At 42.9% G+C, this 19,636-nt stretch overlaps 1 protein-coding gene across 15 annotated transcripts in view; it reads left to right on the top strand.

Moving 5' to 3' along the window:
* HUWE1 (HECT, UBA and WWE domain containing E3 ubiquitin protein ligase 1) overlaps positions 1 to 19,636 on the top strand; it is a 153,131-nt gene that overhangs the window by 111,283 nt on the left and 22,212 nt on the right. For 12 of the 15 annotated variants that reach the window (XR_012430238.1, XR_012430240.1, XR_012430239.1 and 9 more), the window contains 14 exons: positions 367 to 581; positions 4,724 to 4,935; positions 5,679 to 5,861; positions 9,599 to 9,771; positions 10,126 to 10,274; positions 11,028 to 11,103; positions 11,919 to 12,017; positions 12,604 to 12,737; positions 12,924 to 13,092; positions 14,433 to 14,661; positions 15,314 to 15,492; positions 15,786 to 15,875; positions 16,037 to 16,191; positions 17,409 to 17,454. Coding sequence is in view for 12 of the 15 variants with exons in the window: in XM_005593658.4 (XP_005593715.1) it covers positions 367 to 581; positions 4,724 to 4,935; positions 5,679 to 5,861; positions 9,599 to 9,771; positions 10,126 to 10,274; positions 11,028 to 11,103; positions 11,919 to 12,017; positions 12,604 to 12,737; positions 12,924 to 13,092; positions 14,433 to 14,661; positions 15,314 to 15,492; positions 15,786 to 15,875; positions 16,037 to 16,191; positions 17,409 to 17,454 (2,109 nt within the window). In the remaining 3 variants the exon portion in view is untranslated. The remainder of the gene's footprint in view (positions 1 to 366; positions 582 to 4,723; positions 4,936 to 5,678; positions 5,862 to 9,598; positions 9,772 to 10,125; positions 10,275 to 11,027; positions 11,104 to 11,918; positions 12,018 to 12,603; positions 12,738 to 12,923; positions 13,093 to 14,432; positions 14,662 to 15,313; positions 15,493 to 15,785; positions 15,876 to 16,036; positions 16,192 to 17,408; positions 17,455 to 19,636) is intronic. The other 3 variants (XM_074029844.1, XM_074029845.1, XM_074029843.1) reach the window with 1 other exon arrangement.

Below are 19,636 nucleotides of genomic sequence, written 5' to 3'. Positions count from 1 at the left end.
ATGGAGGAGGTCAGCATTTGAGCTGAACTAGATAAAAGTGTGCCAGGCAGACGTAAGGGAAGAAAGAAATAAGGGAGTAAGACGTGTTTGAAGAACTGTTAGTAGAGTATTTCTGGAGTATGTAAAAGGAGAGAAATGGAGGGAGATGCACAAATAGTTGGGCAAAGCATCCCTGTTGTACTGTAACCACATACGTCTGAGACCTGAGTTATCCTGGTTCTCTGCTCTTCCACTGCAGTGTCACAAGACCATTCAGTTTGTACAAGTAGCTTAAAGAGGAGGAGAAATAGCATTCTTTCCATCTAAGACTTGATTTTGCCAGTGTTCCAGTGTGGAATTGAACCGGTGTTTGACTTTTCTCAACAGCTTCAACTCCAGAGGAGTCTCGAGATGGGAAGAAAGATAAAGAAGGGGACCGGGCCTCTGAGGAAGGCAAACAGAAAGGCAAGGGCAGCAAACCTTTAATGCCTACCTCCACTATCCTTCGTCTTCTGGCAGAGTTGGTGAGGTCCTATGTTGGTATTGCTACCCTGATTGCCAACTACAGCTACACTGTGGGCCAGTCTGAACTGATCAAAGAGGTAATATTTCCAACTTCTACTTAAGATGTTATACTGTACTTCCATCATTTGGGTACCGCCTGTGTCAGACACTGCTGGGAAGCTGTGCATGCTAAGTGCTAACCCAAGTAATGAGTGAGAAGAGGCATCTTAAGACATGCAAGGCCGGGTGCGGTGGCTCACGCCTGTAATCCCAGCACTTTGGGAGGCTGAAGCAGGCGGATCACCTGAGGTCAGGAGTTCGAGACCAGCCTGGCCAACATGGCAAAACCCCGTCTCTACTCAAAATACAAAAAAAAAATTAGCCAGGCATGGTGGCGGGCACCTGTAATTCCAGCCATTCGAGAGGCTGAGGTAGGGGAATCACTTGAACCCAGGAGGCGCAGAGATTGCAGTGAGCCAAGGTTGCACCGTCGCACTCCTGCCTGGGTGACAAGAGTGAAACTCTGTGGCAAAAGAAACTTCAAAGAGCTAGGCCTTTTTTCATCAGGTTCACTGAGAGAGTTAATGAGATTTGTTCTATTGAAAGTCCCTTGTTCTGCATTGTGGAGATTGAAGAGGGAAGACTGCAGTCAGAGAGACCAGTTAGGAATCTGATTGAGTAATCTAGTAATGTATATGATCTTGGTGAAGTTGGAGGAAAATGAGTGAGTTGAAGAAACATTTTTAAGGTACAAATTGACAAGAAATGGGTTTGGAAGATGAAGAAGGAAAAACTCAAGGATGTTTCTTGATTTGTGGGGTTTTTTTTATTGCTTTTATGGGTTGGCATCTAACAAGAAAATAGAAGGGGAGGGGAAGGTTTGAAGAGAAAATGTGGAGTTTTGAGAGTTATCTGTGGGGCATCTAAGTAAAAGTGTCTAAAGGACAGTTGAATAAACCTTATAAATAAGAATGTAGGTGTTTATCTTCCAGATGTACTCACACATGTGCAAAGACACCAGATGTGGTAGCAGTATTGGTAATAAAAATATAGGAAAAGCCTAAATGTTCATTAGTAGAGCTGTGGAAAAGAATGAAGTGTCCTGATGCGGGATTATCCTCAGGTTAGATTTTTTTAAGTTGAGTGGGCCACTTTGAGAAACTATATCATGTTCCCACATATGTAAAATGGGTGCCCAGATATTTTTTCCCATAAGGGTGTCTTGTTTTGTGGATCACATTGTAATTTTATAGTTAGTAAGTGGCAAAAGGGTCTGAGAGTGAGTAGGGGCACTAGTGTTGCAGTCTTTGAAAGCAACTGCCATTTTTAAAGCTATTCTTACTTTAATCCAAGTTTAATATACATAGAAAAATACACAAATCTTTAAAATAGTCTATTTTTCCTAGGTAACCACTGGCCAAGTTAAATAAAGCATTATAAGCTCCCCAGAAGCTGCCCTCCTTGTTCTTTAGTGCATTTCCTCCCAACCATTTCACCTTCACTCAACCATTATCTTGAGTTCTAGTGCCATAACTTGGTTTTGTAGTTCATATAAATGGAATCGCATAGAATGTACTCTTTTTTTTTTTTTTTTTTTTTTGCCTGGATTCTTTTGCTTAACATACTCGCAAGATTCATTTTGCGTGCAGGTGAAGTTTATTTTCATCTGTATAAAATTCCACTGTGAAATGCACCATGTACCAAAACAAATACATCTTTTACCCATTCTACTGCTAATAAATATTTAGGTAATTTTCCCTTTGGAGCTATCACAAATAGTGCTGCTATGAGCATTCTTATGAATATGTCTGTTGGTGAACTACCCAATTTCTGTTGTGTAGTATATGCTTAAGAGTAAGAATTGCTGAGCTCTAGAGTATGATAGTTGTTCTGCTAATGCCAAAAGTTTTCCGGAGTTGCCAGGTCAGTTTATATTATTACCAGCAGCATATGGGAGATCAACAGTTGGTGTTTTTTCATTTTACCAATTTTAGTGGGTTTGTAGTGGTATTGTATTATAGTTAAAATTTGCATTTCCCTGTTGACCATTTTTTTCATGTCTTTATTGGCCATTTGTTTATTCTCTTTTGGGAAATGTCTGTTCAACTCTTTTATTCTATTTTCTTATTGAGTTTTTTAATGTATTCTGGACATAAGTCCTATAAATACATAAATAGGCTTCTTTTTTTTTTTTTTTTTTTTTTTTTGAGACAGAGTCTCGCTCTGTTGCTCAGGCTGGACTGCAGTGGGGTGATCTTGGCTCACTGCAAGCTCCGCCTCCCGGGTTCACGCCATTCTCCTGCCTCAGCCTCCCAAGTAGCTGGGACTACAGGTGCGCACCACTGCACCCGGCTAATTTTTTGTATTTTTAGTTGAGACGGGGTTTCACTGTGTTAGCCAGGGTGGTCTCGATCTCCTGACCTCATGATCCGCCCGCCTCTGCCTCCCAAAGTGCTGGGATTACGGGCGTGAGACACCGCGCCCGGCCAGGCTTCCTTTTTTAAAGAGAGTCTCACTTTGTCTCCCAGGCTAGAATGCACAATCATAGCTCACTGCAACGTTGAACTCCTAGGCTCAAGTGATCCTCCCACCTTAGCCTCTCAAGTAGCTGGGACCTATAGGTACATGCTACCATGCCCAGCTAATTTTATTTTTTGAGATCTTGCTATATTGCACGGGCTGGTCTCAAACTTCTGGCCTCAAGTCATCCTCCTGCCTCAGCCTCCCAAAGTGCTAGGATTACAGGCATGAGCCATCACACCTAGCCAGGCTTTATTCCAAAGCTTTAACTCATTTATGCCAGTTGTATTCATAATGTATAATAGTATTACTTGTGGATTAAGACATTTAATTACAAATTTATTAAGTATCTGCCTAATATGTGTCCAGTGACCTACCAGTACTGGGTACTGGTAAGTGCTTTATAAATACTTTGTTAATCCTCACCTCCACACTGCAAGGTTGTTGATACTGATCTCTTTAATAGAGGAGAGTAACTTGCCTGGGACCATACTACAGAGTAGCAGAGCTAAAATTGGAAGCTAGGGCTGTGATTCTAAAGTTAAGTCCTTTCTATGTGGTTATTCAGAAAACAGTTTTAACTTTGTATGTATTCACCACTGGGAAATTAATGGTTATTTCTAATTGTTTTGTTTTAACAAGGTCACTTTATTCAGTTTCCCAGACTTGAATTATTCAATGCATTTTCTTTATTGAGGTAAAAGTTACAAATCAAACATTTTAAAGTGTACTGTTGAGTGGCATTTAGTACATTCACAGTGTTGTGCAACTGTCACCTATCTAGTTCCAAAATATTCAGTGTATTTTCATCCAAAATTTGCTTGAATGACAACAGAATTTGTTTCTAAGATATGGAATTGTCTAGGCAGGAATTATAGTTAGAGAAAAAAGAAGAGTCTGACTTAATTTCCGTCCTCTATTGAGCCTTTTTCGTTATTTTAAATAACCTTGCATTAAATATTTTTGCATATTAGTTTCTGTGACTTTGCTGTCTCTTGCTCAGCTCTTACCAGCTTCTGTTGTAGCACAGGGTCCTGGGCACATTGTGTCAGTAAATAATTTCAATTTAATTGAACACTGAAGGGTTTATACCACTTAATTAGGAATCAAGGTTTGAATCCTTAGCCTTTGACTAAATTCGTTTGTGCAAGCCACTTTTTTAGGAGGCTTCAGATTACTGCTTATCAGATGAGAAAATACTTACCTATTTATAGATTTGCTGTAAGTAGTTCTATTAAATAACACATGTAAAAATATTTTAAGATAGGTGCAATAGCACATACCTGTAGTCTCAGCTACTTGGGAGGCTGAGGTGTGAGAACAAACGCCCAGGAGTTTGAGGCTGTGGTGTGAGATGATCATGCCTATGAATAGCCACTGTACTCTGGCCTGGGCAATCTAGTGAGACCTCATCTCCTTAAAAACATTTTAATAAAAATAAAGTTTTTTAAAAATGGTTTTAAAAATACATGACATCTACATAACAGTGTATAAGCTGTGTAGTGGGAAATGGGTGGCGTTTGGAAGTTTTCTGAAATCCGGATTTGCTCCTTACTTGCTTGTATCTTTGAGCCTTGGCTTCTTCATCTATAAAGTGGACATCATAATCACTCATTGGGTGACTTAAGGAAATACTATGTGTGTGTGTATCTTTGGTCCTGTGCAAATGATATGGCATAATTGTGCTTTTAAGTAAATGTCATGATTCATGACTTTTCAGGACTGCAGTGTGCTAGCTTTTGTCCTGGACCACCTGCTCCCACATACCCAGAATGCAGAAGACAAGGACACCCCTGCCCTGGCCCGCCTGTTCCTCGCAAGCCTGGCTGCAGCAGGGAGTGGCACAGATGCCCAGGTGGCCCTAGTGAATGAAGTAAAAGCAGCCCTGGGACGGGCACTGGCTATGGCTGAGAGTACAGAGAAGCATGCCAGGTAAGATTCGTACCTGATCCAGGGCTAATAGCCAAGAACATCCCCTTACTCTTTTCTTAGTCCATGGGTGGTTTTGCATTTGAACAAAACTTCTTGTCATACTGGCATCATACACTCTGGTCCGCTCAAATAGTTCTGGTGCTTGAAAATACCCAGAGCACTGATTACCATTAGAGTAAGTGGGTAAACATTGAGAAAACAAAGGGAAATGTTAAGTGTATTTTTAGGGTCTTCAAGGAAGTTGAGCAGGTTATTTGATCTTATATTTTAAATTTTATTTAAAATGGGGGCTGAGCGCAGTGGCTCACGTCTGTAATCCCAGCACTTTGGGAGGCCAAGGCTGGTGGATTGCTTGAGCCCAGGAGTAGGAGTTGAAGACCAGCCTGGGCAACATGGCGAAACCCCATCTCTACAAAAAATTACCTGGGCATAGTGGCACCTGCCCGTAGTCCCAGCTACTTGGGAGGCTGAGGTGGAAGTGTCACTTCAGCCCAGGAGTCGGAGGTTGCAGTGAGCCAAGATTTCACCACTGTACTCCACCCTGGGCTACAGAGTGAGACCCTGTCTAAAAAAGAGAAAATGAATGCTATCACCTAGGGAGTGTGTTTTCACCTGTTTGTTTAGATGTTATTTCCAGAAGGAAGCACAGAAGTTACAGGAGGGTTATCTGAGGCTATTTTGTAAAGACTTGGCCTGAGAAATGGCTATATTCATATGATAGAGATGTCAAACTTCTCTCCCAGGCTTCAGGCAGTAATGTGTATCATCAGTACTATCATGGAGTCCTGCCCCTCCACCTCCAGCTTCTACAGCAGTGCCACAGCGAAGACCCAGCACAATGGCATGAACAACATCATTCGGCTCTTCCTGAAGAAGGGACTGGTTAATGACCTGGCTAGAGTACCTCACAGCTTAGATTTGTCCAGGTAAAATCATGCCCCAGCCCCAGGCTTTCCTTCTCTTCAGCCTCACTATGTGAAGGATGTGGAGGTAGCTGGTGTGGTGCGAAAACTTTGGGTACAAGTGGGAGACCCGAGTCTTTCTTATTGTGGCTTTTAGCACTTGTCTTTCTTAAAGCCTTGATTCTTACTTGCTATAAACTCAAGAGTTGAACTATTAGTGACTTTTTTTTTCAAGTTTCCCCCATTTTAATTAAAAATAACCACTTATTAGATTATATGTATATTATAAGAAATAACAGATGAGTAAAAATAAGAAGTATTCCTACCACCCAGATACCATAATGACCTTATTGGTTTATTATTCAGTGTTTTTCTTTGCATGCATAAATAATGTATTTTTTACTAAAATGATATTATATGATACATGCTATTGTGTTGGGGGAAATTTGGGGCATTTTCGTTTTTATTTTCAGTTACCGATCACTTCCTTGCTATGAAAATAAATTTCATCCTACCTGATGCCCAAATCCATAATTAAGCATTTTTCTCCAAACCAGAATCCAATTAAGGACTTGTTTTACATCTGGCTATGTCTTCTGAATCTCTCTTATTCTAATACAAATTTTTTTTTTTAATTATTTCGATCTTTATTTTGTTTTTGTTTTTCATGATTCTAGCTTGTTGAAGCGACCATGTTTTTGCCTTCTAAATTTGGTGCAGTTGCTTCCTTGCAGTGTAGTTTAACTTGATCCTTTACTTCCTGTTATTTTCTGTAAACTTCTAGTTAGATCTAGAGGCTTTAGAGGCTTATTGAAGCAGTTTAAACATTTTGGGCTGAAATGTGTAGCCTAGGTAATGTATAGCTCATATTGTATTGTGGGAGACACATCTCCCATGGTAATTGCACTTTTTATTCTTAATAGAAAGTCATCTCTGTTGTTATTTTGGCACTTTACAGATGTCTGCACTGTCAATCATATACCTAAATAATAGCCTTAACATCAGTTGATAATTCTTGCCTGGGTCAATTATTTGAGGCTTATGAATAACAGCTTTCTAATTTCTCATTTCGAATACATTATTAACTGGCATTTTTCTGTGTTAGCCCCAAAGGGAATGTCTGGTTGTGCTAAAATACAAGTTCTATTAGGCAGTATAAAAACTTAATTTCTTAATTTTTTTCTATTTACATTTGAGATTCAAATGTAGGTTTTTTTCTGGCTTTCTGTTTTTTAAGTCTATTATGGACTCAACTTTTCATTGTTTTTTGTTTTGTTTTCTTTTTAAACTGGTGATTGAATTTACTTGGATCATTGCAGTCACTTTTTCATGCTCAAATTATTATACCTTTGACCCATATGACCCCTTCAAGATGACTAAATTGTCGTTTTGCTACAAACATATCAATTTTTTGAAACATTTATAAATCTCAAACTCACAGTACTGTAATGAACACCGTATGTCTACCTAGATTAACCACTGCTGAACATTTTGCTTTATTTCTTCCCTTTCTGTCCTTTCAGGAGCTGAATCATTTGAAATTAGTTGCAAACAGTATAAATCTTTACCTCTGAGTACTTGATCATCTGTCTCCTAAGAACAGACATTTCCTTGTATGGCTACAGTTCCATTGTCATATCCAAGAAATTTACCAATAATATAATAATACTAAATTTATATAATTTTATATTGACATACTTCCAGTTATTTCAATTATGTCTTTGTACTCTGGGGGAGAGTGTTTTGATCCAGGCTTCAGTGAGTTATCACATGTTGCATTTGGTTGTCACATTTTTCTTTTTTTTTTTTTTTTTTTTTTTTTTTTATGTTGAGACGGAGTCTCGCTCTGTCGCCCGGGCTGGAGTGCAGTGGCCGGATCTCAGCTCACTGCAAGCTCCGCCTCCCGGGTTTACGCCATTCTCCTGCCTCAGCCTCCCGAGTAGCTGGGACTACAGGCGCCCGCCACCTCGCCCGGCTAATTTTTTGTATTTTTAGTAGAGACGGGGTTTCACCGTGTTAGCCAGGATGGTCTCGATCTCCTGACCTCGTGATCCGCCCGTCTCGGCCTCCCAAAGTGCTAGGATTACAGGCTTGAGCCACCGCGCCCGGCCCACATTTTTCTTTTTTATGACATTTTCCTGTTTTGATGAATCCAGGCTTGATGTCTTATAGAACATCTCACAGTCTACATTGGTGTAATTGCTCCCTTAATGGTTAGGGTCAGGTTAAACACTTTTGGCAAAAATACTACATGGGTTATATTTGCCCTTCTCACATCACTTCAGGAGACAGGTAAATACTACTTGGTCCCATTACTTGTGATGCCTAATTTGATCACAGCTGAGGCTGTTGGACACTTGAACCTAGGAGTTCGAGGCTAACCTGGGCAACATAGTGGGACCCTGTCTCTGCAAAAAATACAATAATGGGCGTGTATGCCTGTAGTCCCAGCTACTTGGGAGGCTAAGGTGGGAGGGTGGTTTCTGTTAGATTTCCACTTTGCAATGAATAATTCCATTACTATCATTATTCTTTTTGATACTCACTGGGCCTGTGGTAATGATCCCATTAATTTTTTCTCCCCATTTTTGTTGTTGTTTTTCCTCTTAATAGAAACGGTGTCACTATGTTGCTCAGGCTAGGCTCAAGCAATCCTCCCATCTCAGCCTCCCACAGTGCTGGGATTACAGGTGTGAGCCATCACACCCAGCTGTCCCATTAATTTTTGAAAGCTTTTTGTCACAATATACCTTCCTTGCCCTATTCCTGGGATCACTTGTTCTGATGAGTCTTGGTTACTTTTAGTGTGATATGGTATCAGAGACTGCTATCTTGGTACTAGTGGGTATACACACACACACACACACACACACACATATATACATACATAGGCTCACACATAGATGCACACATAAAGCAGATAAAAGCAGAGCTGCTCTTGTTTTAGTGGGCACCTAGTTGGTCTCACACACCTTATTACACTTAGAAATCACACCACACCTTCAACTGCAGCCCGTTGTACTTTTATTTAACTCTAGGAAGCCCTACAGAGTGTAATTTCAAATTCACAGAACTTCAAACTGTTACCAGCTGGGCGAGGAGGGCAGGTTGCCTGAGCTCATGAGTTCGAGACCAGCATGAGCAACATGGCGAAACCCCATCTCTACAAAAAAGTAGAAAAATTAGATGGTCATGGTGGCTCACGCCCGTAGTCCAGCAACTTGGGAACCTGAGGTGGGAGGATCACTTGAGCCTGGGAGGTGGAGGTTGCAGTGAGCCGAGATCATGCCACTGCACTCCAGCCTGGGTGACACAGCGAGACCCTGTCTCCAAAATAAAGGAAGGAAAGAACTTTTATCATGTTCCTTCCTTTGAGCTCCTAGGGTTTGGGGACTAAATGCTGATAGTTTAAAAAAAAAAAAAAAAAAAAAGAAAAAATCCTGAGTACGTCTGAGAAGTGCCTTGCTTGCATGTGGTCATCCAGAATACATTCTGACTTCCAGTCAAGAATTTTTTACTTATGTCCTTTCCATGGCCCCATGAAATATGGCATTGATTTAACTCTTGCTTTTAGGTTGGGTCCCTTAAAGACATTTAAGTCAGATTTTTTTTTTTTTCTAAACAAAAGTAGAATGTTAGCTGTATGACCTTATGCCCCTTTTCTCTTAGTCGATTCCATTGTAAGAAGCTTAGTGTCACTTAGAAGATAGATACCTAGTATTTCTGTGCTCAGTCCATCTCTTTACCTTCCCTTATCTCAGTCCCAACATGGCCAACACAGTCAATGCTGCTCTGAAGCCTTTGGAAACACTTTCCCGGATTGTGAACCAGCCCAGTAGCCTTTTTGGCAGTAAGAGTGCTTCTAGCAAGAACAAGTCTGAGCAGGATGCCCAAGGAGCCTCTCAAGATTCCAATAGCAACCAGCAGGACCCAGGTAGGGAATCAGAGCCAATGGACTGGAGAGCTGGAGGGGTGGGAGTAGTTGTTTTATGGGCCTGGGATCACAAAACTGTTCTGGCTTGGTGGTGTTTCCCTGGGAACTTGCTGGCCTTCCAGAGATCTGTCATAGTGGCGTGGGAATCTGCCCCACAAAGAATTCCTTCAAAATGCAGCCTTGTTTGGCTATCCTCACACGTAGCCTTGTCTTTTCCTTTGTCACCCATTCGTTTATTCTTTGAGAACTTGTAAACTTGCCCAAGGAAGGGACCTTATTGTCTTTGCGCTTGCCTCGTGGTGCCCAGCACATAGGCACTCTTTGATTATTTTGCTGGTTGGTTGATTGTTTCAGGCGAGCCTGGGGAAGCAGAAGTGCAGGAGGAGGATCATGATGTCACTCAGACAGAGGTGGCAGATGGGGATATCATGGATGGGGAGGCTGAAACCGACTCAGTGGTGATTGCTGGGCAGCCTGAGGTGCTCAGTTCACAAGAGATGCAGGTAGGGAGGCAGATCACCCAGCATTTCCCTGTTGCGGCGCTGAATCAAACCCTTGCCAGGTGGTGTGGGTGGGTGAGTACTTTAGATCCTTGCCTCAATGCTGGCTGCTTTGCAGAGGAGCATGGGTGGTGATATGCTTAGTAGATGCTCAGTAAATGTGTTTGTATTGTATTAAAAGAGGGGTGGGGGCAGGGTCAGGATGCCATGTACTATGAAATGATGAAGATCCCAACCAGAAAACAGGCACAGGTGAAATGTTGAAGTAGAAAGCTGGCCTGAGACCGTTGGGCCCAGGGTCTTTGATTTACTTTGGCTCTGGTTATTAATGGAAGCTCCTTAACACCACCTTCTACCTATAGCACCAGCTCTTGCTGGAGCATTAAAACAGCAGTCTTCTAAAGACCCTAAAGGAAAGCATTGTACTTTCTGGAGCTGGTAGCATTGGGTAAGAAATTGGGCCTGTGGTCCTAAGCTGCTGGCTTTAAAGAGATCTATTATGTCTTCCTGGACAGTATAAAGACAACCCAGTATCAGATAACTGGGATGGACCCATTTGAAGGACAGTCTGATTGTGGATTGGCAGCACGTGGTAGTTTCTGTGCTAATTAGCACCGAATGTGTGGTTTCATGTAACATCCTCTGTCACATGTTATCCTAGAAATGTATGCTCCTTTGCTGGCCTTTTTTAGGGTTTCAGTGCTAGCACAATGATAGACTTGTGTGCATCCATATATATGTTCTATTTCTCTCCAGGTTGAGAATGAGCTGGAGGACCTGATAGATGAGTTGCTTGAGAGGGATGGCGGATCTGGGAACAGTACAATTATAGGTGAGAGCCCCAGAACTGAGTATAGCCTCTTCCTTTGCCTCAGTCTCTCTTGGGAGGACCCTTTTTCTCATCATCTGCTTGCTCAGCTCTGCCTAAGGGCTCATAGCCAACCTAGATCGCTGCTTGTCTTGATGTTGACGGTCTTACAGATGAGAAATTCACAAGACATCTACAGGCCTGTGGCAGTCTGAAGTGTTGCCTATGTGGGGGAGGTGGTGGGAGTGGCCATTGATACAGATGTTACATCAAGCACATCAAAAGAGTGTTTATTCATGGAGGCCTAGAGGAGGCTGTAGGGTGAGAAAGCGCTTCCTTTCAGTTCTTCAATGAAGTCCAGGGGCTTTCTGCCCCTGAGTCTCAGTAGTGTAAAAAGAATGATCATTCCCTGAGGGTGGCCCTTTATAAATCTCAGAGGGAAAATGGCAAAGGTACCCTACTGTCACCTGGCTCTGAGGGTGTATGTGTTACTTGTTTTTACTTTGTTGATCGAGGAAATCAAAGGATAAATGGAAGTAGACATGTATTCTTAAGTGTTACAAAGCTTTTTCACACCCAGTATCCTCTGTGGTTTCACAATTAGTGGGATTGGCAGGGCAGATGTAATCATCCCGTTTTACAGATGAGGAAACTGAGACTCTGACAGGTAAAGTGACTGGCCAAGCTCACCTAGCTATCTGACAGCAGACAATCCAGGTCTTCTCCCTCATCCAAAAAAAATGGATATCTGCTAGGTGTACATAGCTACTTTAGACGCACCCAGTCTGGAAAGGGAAGTCCTCTGTTGTTCAGTGAAGGCTCTGCTCTGTAACCTTCAGTGAGCAGAAGTGGAGAGGATGAATCACAAGAGGACGTGCTGATGGATGAAGCTCCTTCCAACCTCAGCCAAGCTTCCACCTTGCAGGCCAACCGAGAAGGTGAGAGTGCCGAGGCCAGAAAGGCCTCCCTTCTTGCCCTGCACGTCTGACAGACACTACACTAGGGTTTTCCTGGAGGCAGCTGCCCACATGTGCAGAATAAGGAAGCATCTGTCTGCATGCGCTGACATACACCATCCACTTTATCCTCAGCCAGTTTTTCAAATAACATGTTACTACTGCTTGCCCAAAGTTTGTCACTTCTTACTTGGTTCGCTTTCTTCTCACCCGCCTGCTATCATCGCTGCAGGTTCCCTCTTGCCAACAGGATATAGTCAGTAGCAAAGTAGGGCTGAAAAGGCAAGGGGGCACCAGCAGACTTGGCCAAGTCCTAGACCATGGCTCCTCAAGCACCACCCTCTAGCCAGCCTCCACATTCAGCCACCCTGCTCAGTGTGTTGATGCATTGATTGGCACTCTCAGGAAATCGGGTCTGGCTCAGTAAGTCTGTACATCACCCCAGATCTGGTTCTTCCTCTCATAGAGTCAGATATCCCATCACCTTCCCACTCAGCCTGCTGGCCTGCACAGTAGCCTGTTTTCTAGCTACTCAGTTTAGTCCTCCAATGTGCTCCCTTTGTTTTAGATTCCATGAATATCCTGGACCCTGAGGATGAGGAGGAGCACACTCAGGAAGAGGACAGCAGTGGCAGTAACGAGGATGAGGATGATAGTCAGGATGAAGAGGAGGAGGAGGAGGAAGATGAGGAAGATGATCAGGTGAGGGGGGACTGCGTTTGGGTTGGTTCAGATGACCTCTTCCATGGGAACATAGAGCTGCAGAAAACCAACAGTCTGGGTTGCTAGCCTCAACGTCTCCCTCCCTCATGTGCACATGTGGCCATGGCACCAGGCTTCAGAAAACCCTTACCTCCAGCAATTCTCCATCTCCTATTTTCCCTTAAGGAGGATGATGAAGGTGAAGAGGGAGATGAAGACGATGACGACGATGGCTCTGAGATGGAATTGGATGAGGATTATCCTGATATGAACGCTTCTCCCTTGGTCCGATTTGAGCGCTTTGACCGGGAGGATGATCTCATCATTGAGTTTGACAACATGTTCTCCAGTGCTAGTAAGATACAGGGGCTCAGCTGGGTTTTCTCTCTTGATTCTTATACCCTTCTCTAGGGTAAGCCAAGCAGTGGACCAAACCGATCTGATACAGACAGCACTTCTTTTCCTATGCTGACTTCCTGGGGCAAGGGATATCTGAATCCATCTGTCTCATTAGTGTATACTTAGGAGAAGGAATAGTGAGAGGCTGCTTTTGTTCCCTTCACCTCAGTAAATAGGCAGCCATTTTAGAGCCTGGACAACTTGATGATTTGCTTGATTTAAAAAAAAAATGAGACCAAGGCTGACTGCATCAGGCACCCATGTGCACACCACAGTGGCAGGGCAATCAATAATCCTTATGTCCATAACACAAGATCTTGAGGATTTGAATGGTCACCTTTGAGCTTGGCATTAGGGAGCAGATTTGAACATACTCACTCTATTCATCCAGGATGCATCTTTTCGGGAGAACGAGTGAATCTCTTCCTCCCCCATCAGCGTCAAAGTTCCCTTTTAGCGTCAAGTTAGAATCAAGTTCTTAGAATCAAGCTGTCTTGATAGGGCAGGTCTTGACAACTTAAATCACAAGCATGATGTAGCAGAAAACACTGAACTATTCTGGTCTGTTATCTTGGCCAATTAATCTCTTACCTCTTTGAGCCTCAGTTTGTCACCTGTAAATGAAAAGTTTGAGAAAAAAAATGGGTTGGATTAGATAACTTTCAAGATAACGTCTGTGATTCTCTTTGCATTTTTGTGATTTTCATCAGTTTCCCTTAGAGTTGAGCCTCTGTCCATTCAGCAAATTGAACAATATTTGAGGAGTGCCTACTGTATCCTAGGTACTAGGGATACAGCAGTAAAGAAGAAAACAGTCCTCGTTCCTCATAGGAGTGGTCTGTTAGGAATTATAGCTAAGCAGGCATTACATTGCAGTATGGTAAGAGAGCACAGAGGTAAAGAGTTATCTAACCCAATCTGTAGAAGTCAGGCTTTACAGAGAAAGTGACATCTTAGGCCAAGAACAGAAGAGCAGGTAAAGAAGCGGGAGAGGAGTCTTCAAGGTGGAGGGAGCAGCATGTATCTGAGGGGCCTAGAAGCATCACTGTGACTGTAGTGTGGAAAATGGATTGGGAGAAGGTACTATTTAGGAGGCTGTTGCAGTATCTAAGTGAGAGATGATGGCATAAGCTATGGTAGTGTCAGTGATTGTAGATGAGTTGTGGGAATGAGGGAGAAAGGACAAAGCTCAGGTTTCCGTGTGAGGAAGTAAGGCCCAGGAGACATGATTCTGCTTGAACAAACATGGAAGAAATTTCTTTTTGACACTGACCCTTTTACATATTGTCCTTGCAGCAGACATCCCCCCATCCCCAGGAAATATCCCTACCACCCATCCACTGATGGTGCGCCATGCAGACCACAGTTCTCTGACACTGGGCAGTGGCTCTTCAACAACTCGTCTCACCCAGGGCATCGGGCGCAGTCAGAGGACCCTAAGGCAGCTGACAGCCAATACTGGCCACACCATTCATGTTCACTACCCTGGGAATCGCCAGCCCAACCCTCCTCTTATACTCCAGAGGTGAGTTACAGAGATCTGTTGGATTCATCGGAGCTCTTGTAAGAATTTTCGCTGTGCTTCAGCGTTGTCTTAACCTTGGGGGAAATAATCCATCACTTAATGTTCTTGTCACACACACAAATAAAATATTTGTTCCATTTCTTTGTGGATTACATGTGCAACCTTTTGGGGAGTGCAGCCTTTTGGGGAATACCAAATTATGTCAATAGTTCTGTGCATATATTTAGCAATTATTAAGTGTCTCCTGCCAAGCACTTAACACTTTAGATAGAGACGGGACAAGAGCCCTGCCCTCCGGCTTAGAGTGTAGTGAAACAAACAATCTTAAGAAGTAAAAGAAAGGCATGTAAGTGTTGTAATGGTTGGTGTACAGACAACAGAGAGGGTGTAGTGGAGGCAATGTGACCTGATGCAGTGCCTGGCACGTGGGAGCTTATTGACACCCACTTGGTGCCAGAAACTATGGAATAATATACAACTTAAGTACAAAACCAGGGTGGTATTCAGAAAAACAACTTAGACTTGTGTGCACATCGTAAGGTTTATAATGTTCTGCATTTAATAGAGGATGCGTGAAGAGGATCTCACAGTAACAGATTGCAGGGCACCTCTGGACTTAACAGTGATCATGGTACCCACCATTACCCTACAGGTTGCTTGGTCCCTCAGCTGCTGCTGACATCCTTCAGCTGAGCAGCAGCCTTCCCCTACAAAGCCGGGGTCGGGCCCGCCTCCTGGTAGGCAACGATGACGTCCACATCATCGCCCGTTCTGATGATGAGCTGCTGGATGACTTTTTCCATGATCAGAGCACAGCTACCAGCCAAGCAGGCAAGTTTGTGTGGTGAAAGGGAGGGTAGAATTTGTCAGATTCTACTTTTTCCCTGTTGAGGAAAAGCAAGACAGTGTCTGCCTTATCGAAAACCCCCATTTTATAGGAGCCAGAACCACTCAGTGACTTAGCCATGGGCAACAAAAACTTTATTGTCTCTAGGTACTTGTTATGTGCTAAACATTGTGATAGACCTTGGATCCTTTTAGGGAAATACTACAATTTTTGAATCGGTGGATCAGTTAATGCTTGACAAGGCCAAGAATCTCATTCCCCTTTGTTCTCCCTACAGGAACCCTGTCCAGCATCCCCACAGCCCTGACCCGCTGGACAGAAGAATGCAAAGTTCTCGATGCTGAGAGCATGCACGACTGTGTTTCAGGTGCGTGGCAGCTTGGTTATCAGGGCAGCAGTGAGCCTTCTAGGGCTAAGACAAGCATGTGGAGAGTTGTTTCCCTGGCTCTCTGTGGCTACAAGCTCTGGCTCTTGGCTTCCTCCCTGACCCCACCAGAGCAGCCTTTGATTTTTGCCTCTTTGGAACAGTGGTTAAAGTGTCCATTGTCAATCACCTGGAATTCCTGAGGGATGAGGAGCTGGAAGAAAGGCGCGAGAAGCGCAGGAAACAACTGGCTGAGGAAGAAACAAAGATAACTGATAAAGGCAAAGAAGATAAGGAGAACAGGGATCAGAGTGCACAGGTGATTCCCAAGGGCTGGGAGGATTCATCTTTGACTGTGTCTGCCGTAATGTGGTTTTGGCATACACATAGCACCAAGAATCACTGAAGAATCCTAGAACGTTCGCGTTGAACCTGGAAAATTTTTTATTTCAAATTCACCATACATTCACCTGGTTTGTAGGGGAAAGAGTTTAAACCTAGAGGGGAGATTTCTCCAGTGTCTCACTGAGAAAAACGAGCCAGAGGCAGAATGGCTTCTCACTTAACAGTCACACTGCGTAGTCTCTGCCGCCAAGGACAGCATCGAGACAAGGAGAATGCTCTAAGTCCATGCTCTTGGTTGCCCATTTCCGTTTCTGTTGGTGGACTGCCAGTGTGGGGAATCTTACCAAGATGACCCCATTCCATCATTTAAGTAAGATCAGCCTGGGTGTCAGATCAGAGAAAATGTTGTACTCTGAACCCCGTCACCATATGTCATTTTTTCTAGGGCTCACATGTATAAAATCACTAATTTTGATTTAGAAGGAAGTTACCTATTTTTTTCTGAAACTTCTGGGACTTCAGACAGAGGTCTTTTAAATGTCTGAGTAAATGAGGATAGAATGATACATTACAGTGTATCACTTGATATAAAAGGGGGGAATCTGATAGAAATACAAAGAAATAAGACTTGAGAGTGAAAGACTTCAGTATACCCTACTCAGCAGTTAGGGAATCAGGTAGATTAAAAATAAGGGTAGTGAAGTGTTCAGTTAAAATAACAAGCTTGATGTAACAAGTATCTATATAGAACTTTTTACCTAATACACAGTTACATTGTTTCAAACATGATATAGGATGGAAAATAAGTGAACCTAGCATATGACTGAAAAGGCTAGAGTGGACAAAATAAAAAATAAGCCCCATGAAGGGAAAGATACATAGATGAAACCAAGAAATTCTTGCTAGAGTGATCATGATCGTGCCCATTCCTAAGGGGGTTTTTATTATCCTTTCCTTCCATGTTTATTTCCCCCTCACCCTGAAACCATTCTTGAACCTGAGTATGTATAGAGAAATTGGACATATATTTGCACAGTGAAATGTTCACCTTCCTTTGGTCACATGGCCAAAGCATTCTCCATTAGATCACTGAACTCCTAGATGGTCTGGGTGGAGGATGGTGACTATTACAGTTGACCTCTATCTTAGGTGCTTGCAAAGTTCCACATTGGTCTATCCCTTCTTTTGCAGTGTACTGCATCTAAGACAAATGACTCTACTGAACAGAATCTCTCAGGTAACTCTCCTTCCCTTTCTCCCTTCTTACTAATTGATTGGTTGCTTTCTCCTGATAGTTCCGAGTAGCTGGCCCACATAGGCTGAAGATGGACACTGGTGCTCTGTGGGATGAGGTAGTAGATTGTATAGTTTTAGGGTCATACCCCATCTTGGAGATAACTATACAGTCTACTGTCTTTCCCACGGTGCTACACTTCTTCTCCGACTGGCTCTGTTCAGGTTCTTGTTCTGGTTATTATCTACTTCATTCTGACATGGGTAATGAGATCGTGTGTCTTGTTTATTTCCTGACTGCAACTCTGTCCTCTGAAACAGCATGTTCATGTACATCTTTGAAGTGGCTGGTCCTTTGATGACCGCCATGGTGTGGCACTTCATGAGAATGATGACAGTGGTTCTCAAATGCCAGTCCTCTGTGGAAACGAACAAAATCAAGGAGCTGTAATGCCTTTTTCATAAAGCTGAATTTATTCCCTTTAAAAGACTCTTTTTGTATTTAAAGATTATATTCCTAATTCTGTGGTATCAAAATATTTTTATTAAACGATGTTGATTGGATGTTTTTTTCTTACATGACTGAACTAAAAGTTGGCAACCCCTACATTAGTCTCTACTTTTTGTTCTTTTTTTAATTAAATTTTATTGGTCCATGGAATCTAAAAGTCTAGGAACATTGTCTTGGATAGTGTGCTATTCAGGAAGGTAGCTCTGTGGGCTTAGTGGTATGACTGCCATATGCTCCCTATTCCCTCTGATCTTCATAACAGTGGTCAGTAGCCATTTTGTGATTCTATCAATTGGGTCATGTGATATCATATGTCTTCTCCACCCATATTTCCTCAGAACATTGTTCTGCCTCCCTACACCTGTCTCCTTTGGCACTTGATTTGGAAAATCATTGTACTAAAGCCTGCACAATATTTTTTAAAGCGGTGAAGTAGGGTAGATACCTTGGTACCCTTAATCTAGCAAAAGATCTTTAAAAGAGTCTGTCACCACATAAAAGGGCCTTTTGCCTGCTGCCCTTATTAGAGGATTGTGCTCATGCCAGGGTGAGGTAGTAAGTTGTATTGTTGTGGGGTAGGGATATTAGGCCCCAATTAGAAGATAACTATACAACTTACTACTTTCCCTGGTGTGTGGCATATTCACACTTAGCCTTAGCAGTGTTGCCTCCATCAGACAAAGTTGTAGATGATCCTTGGATAATTAGGACTGGAAGAAAAGAGACATGGAAGGGGACAGATAGTGTTTAGGGTGAGGCAGATGTCATTATAAAGTGACTTGTCTTTCATTAATTGGAGCATATAATTAATTATTTTATCTTTGGGCATGAACTCAAACATTTTGCTTTTCTTCAACTGTGTAATGAGTGCATTTTCTTAGTAGTAGAACAGGAACGTGCACAAGGGAATGGAAAGCATACTTTAAGAATTTTGGGCTGGGCGCAGTGGTTCATGCCTGTAATCCCAGCACTTTTGGGAGGCCAAGGCGGATGGATCACCTGAGGTCAGGAGTTTGAGACCAGCCTGGCCAACACTGTGAAACCTCGCCTCTACTCAAAATACAAAAATTAGCCGGACGTGGTGACACTCGCCTGTAGTCCCAGCTACTCAGGAGGCTGAAGCAGGAGAATTGCTTGAATCCAGGAAGCGGAGGCTTCAGTGAGCTGATAACACGCCACTGCACTCCAGCCTGGGCAACAGAGCAAGACTCTGTCTCAGAAGAAAAAAAAAAAAGGTTTTGGAAGGCTGGACGCGGTGGCTCACGCCTGTAATCCCAGCACTTTGGGAGGCCGAGGCAGGTGGATTGCTTGAGCTTAGGAGTTTGAGACCAGCCTGGGCAACATGGCAAGACCCTGTCTCTACTAAATATACAAAAAATTATTCAGGTGTGGTGGCACATGCCTATAGTCTCAGCTACTTGGGAGACTAAGGTGGGAGGATCACCTGAGCCCGGGAGGTGAAGGCTGCAGTGAGCCATGATTGTGCCACTACACTCCAGCCTGGGCAACAGTGAGACCCTGTCTCCAATAAAAAACAAAAAGAGTTTTGAAATAAATTCTCACCATTTCTTGCTCCAAACAGATGAAGTGGGAGGATCAATCGGATTTTGGTAGTTAGATTTTCTGTGTACCTACAGAGACATTTAGCCTCACCCTATATGGCCTGAAATCTTCT

The sequence above is a fragment of the Macaca fascicularis genome, chromosome X (assembly GCF_037993035.2).
Source record: "Macaca fascicularis isolate 582-1 chromosome X, T2T-MFA8v1.1".
Classification (NCBI taxonomy): domain Eukaryota; kingdom Metazoa; phylum Chordata; class Mammalia; order Primates; family Cercopithecidae; genus Macaca; species Macaca fascicularis.
The sequence above is the reverse complement of the archived record's forward strand: the minus strand, read 5'-3'. Positions and strand labels throughout refer to the sequence as shown.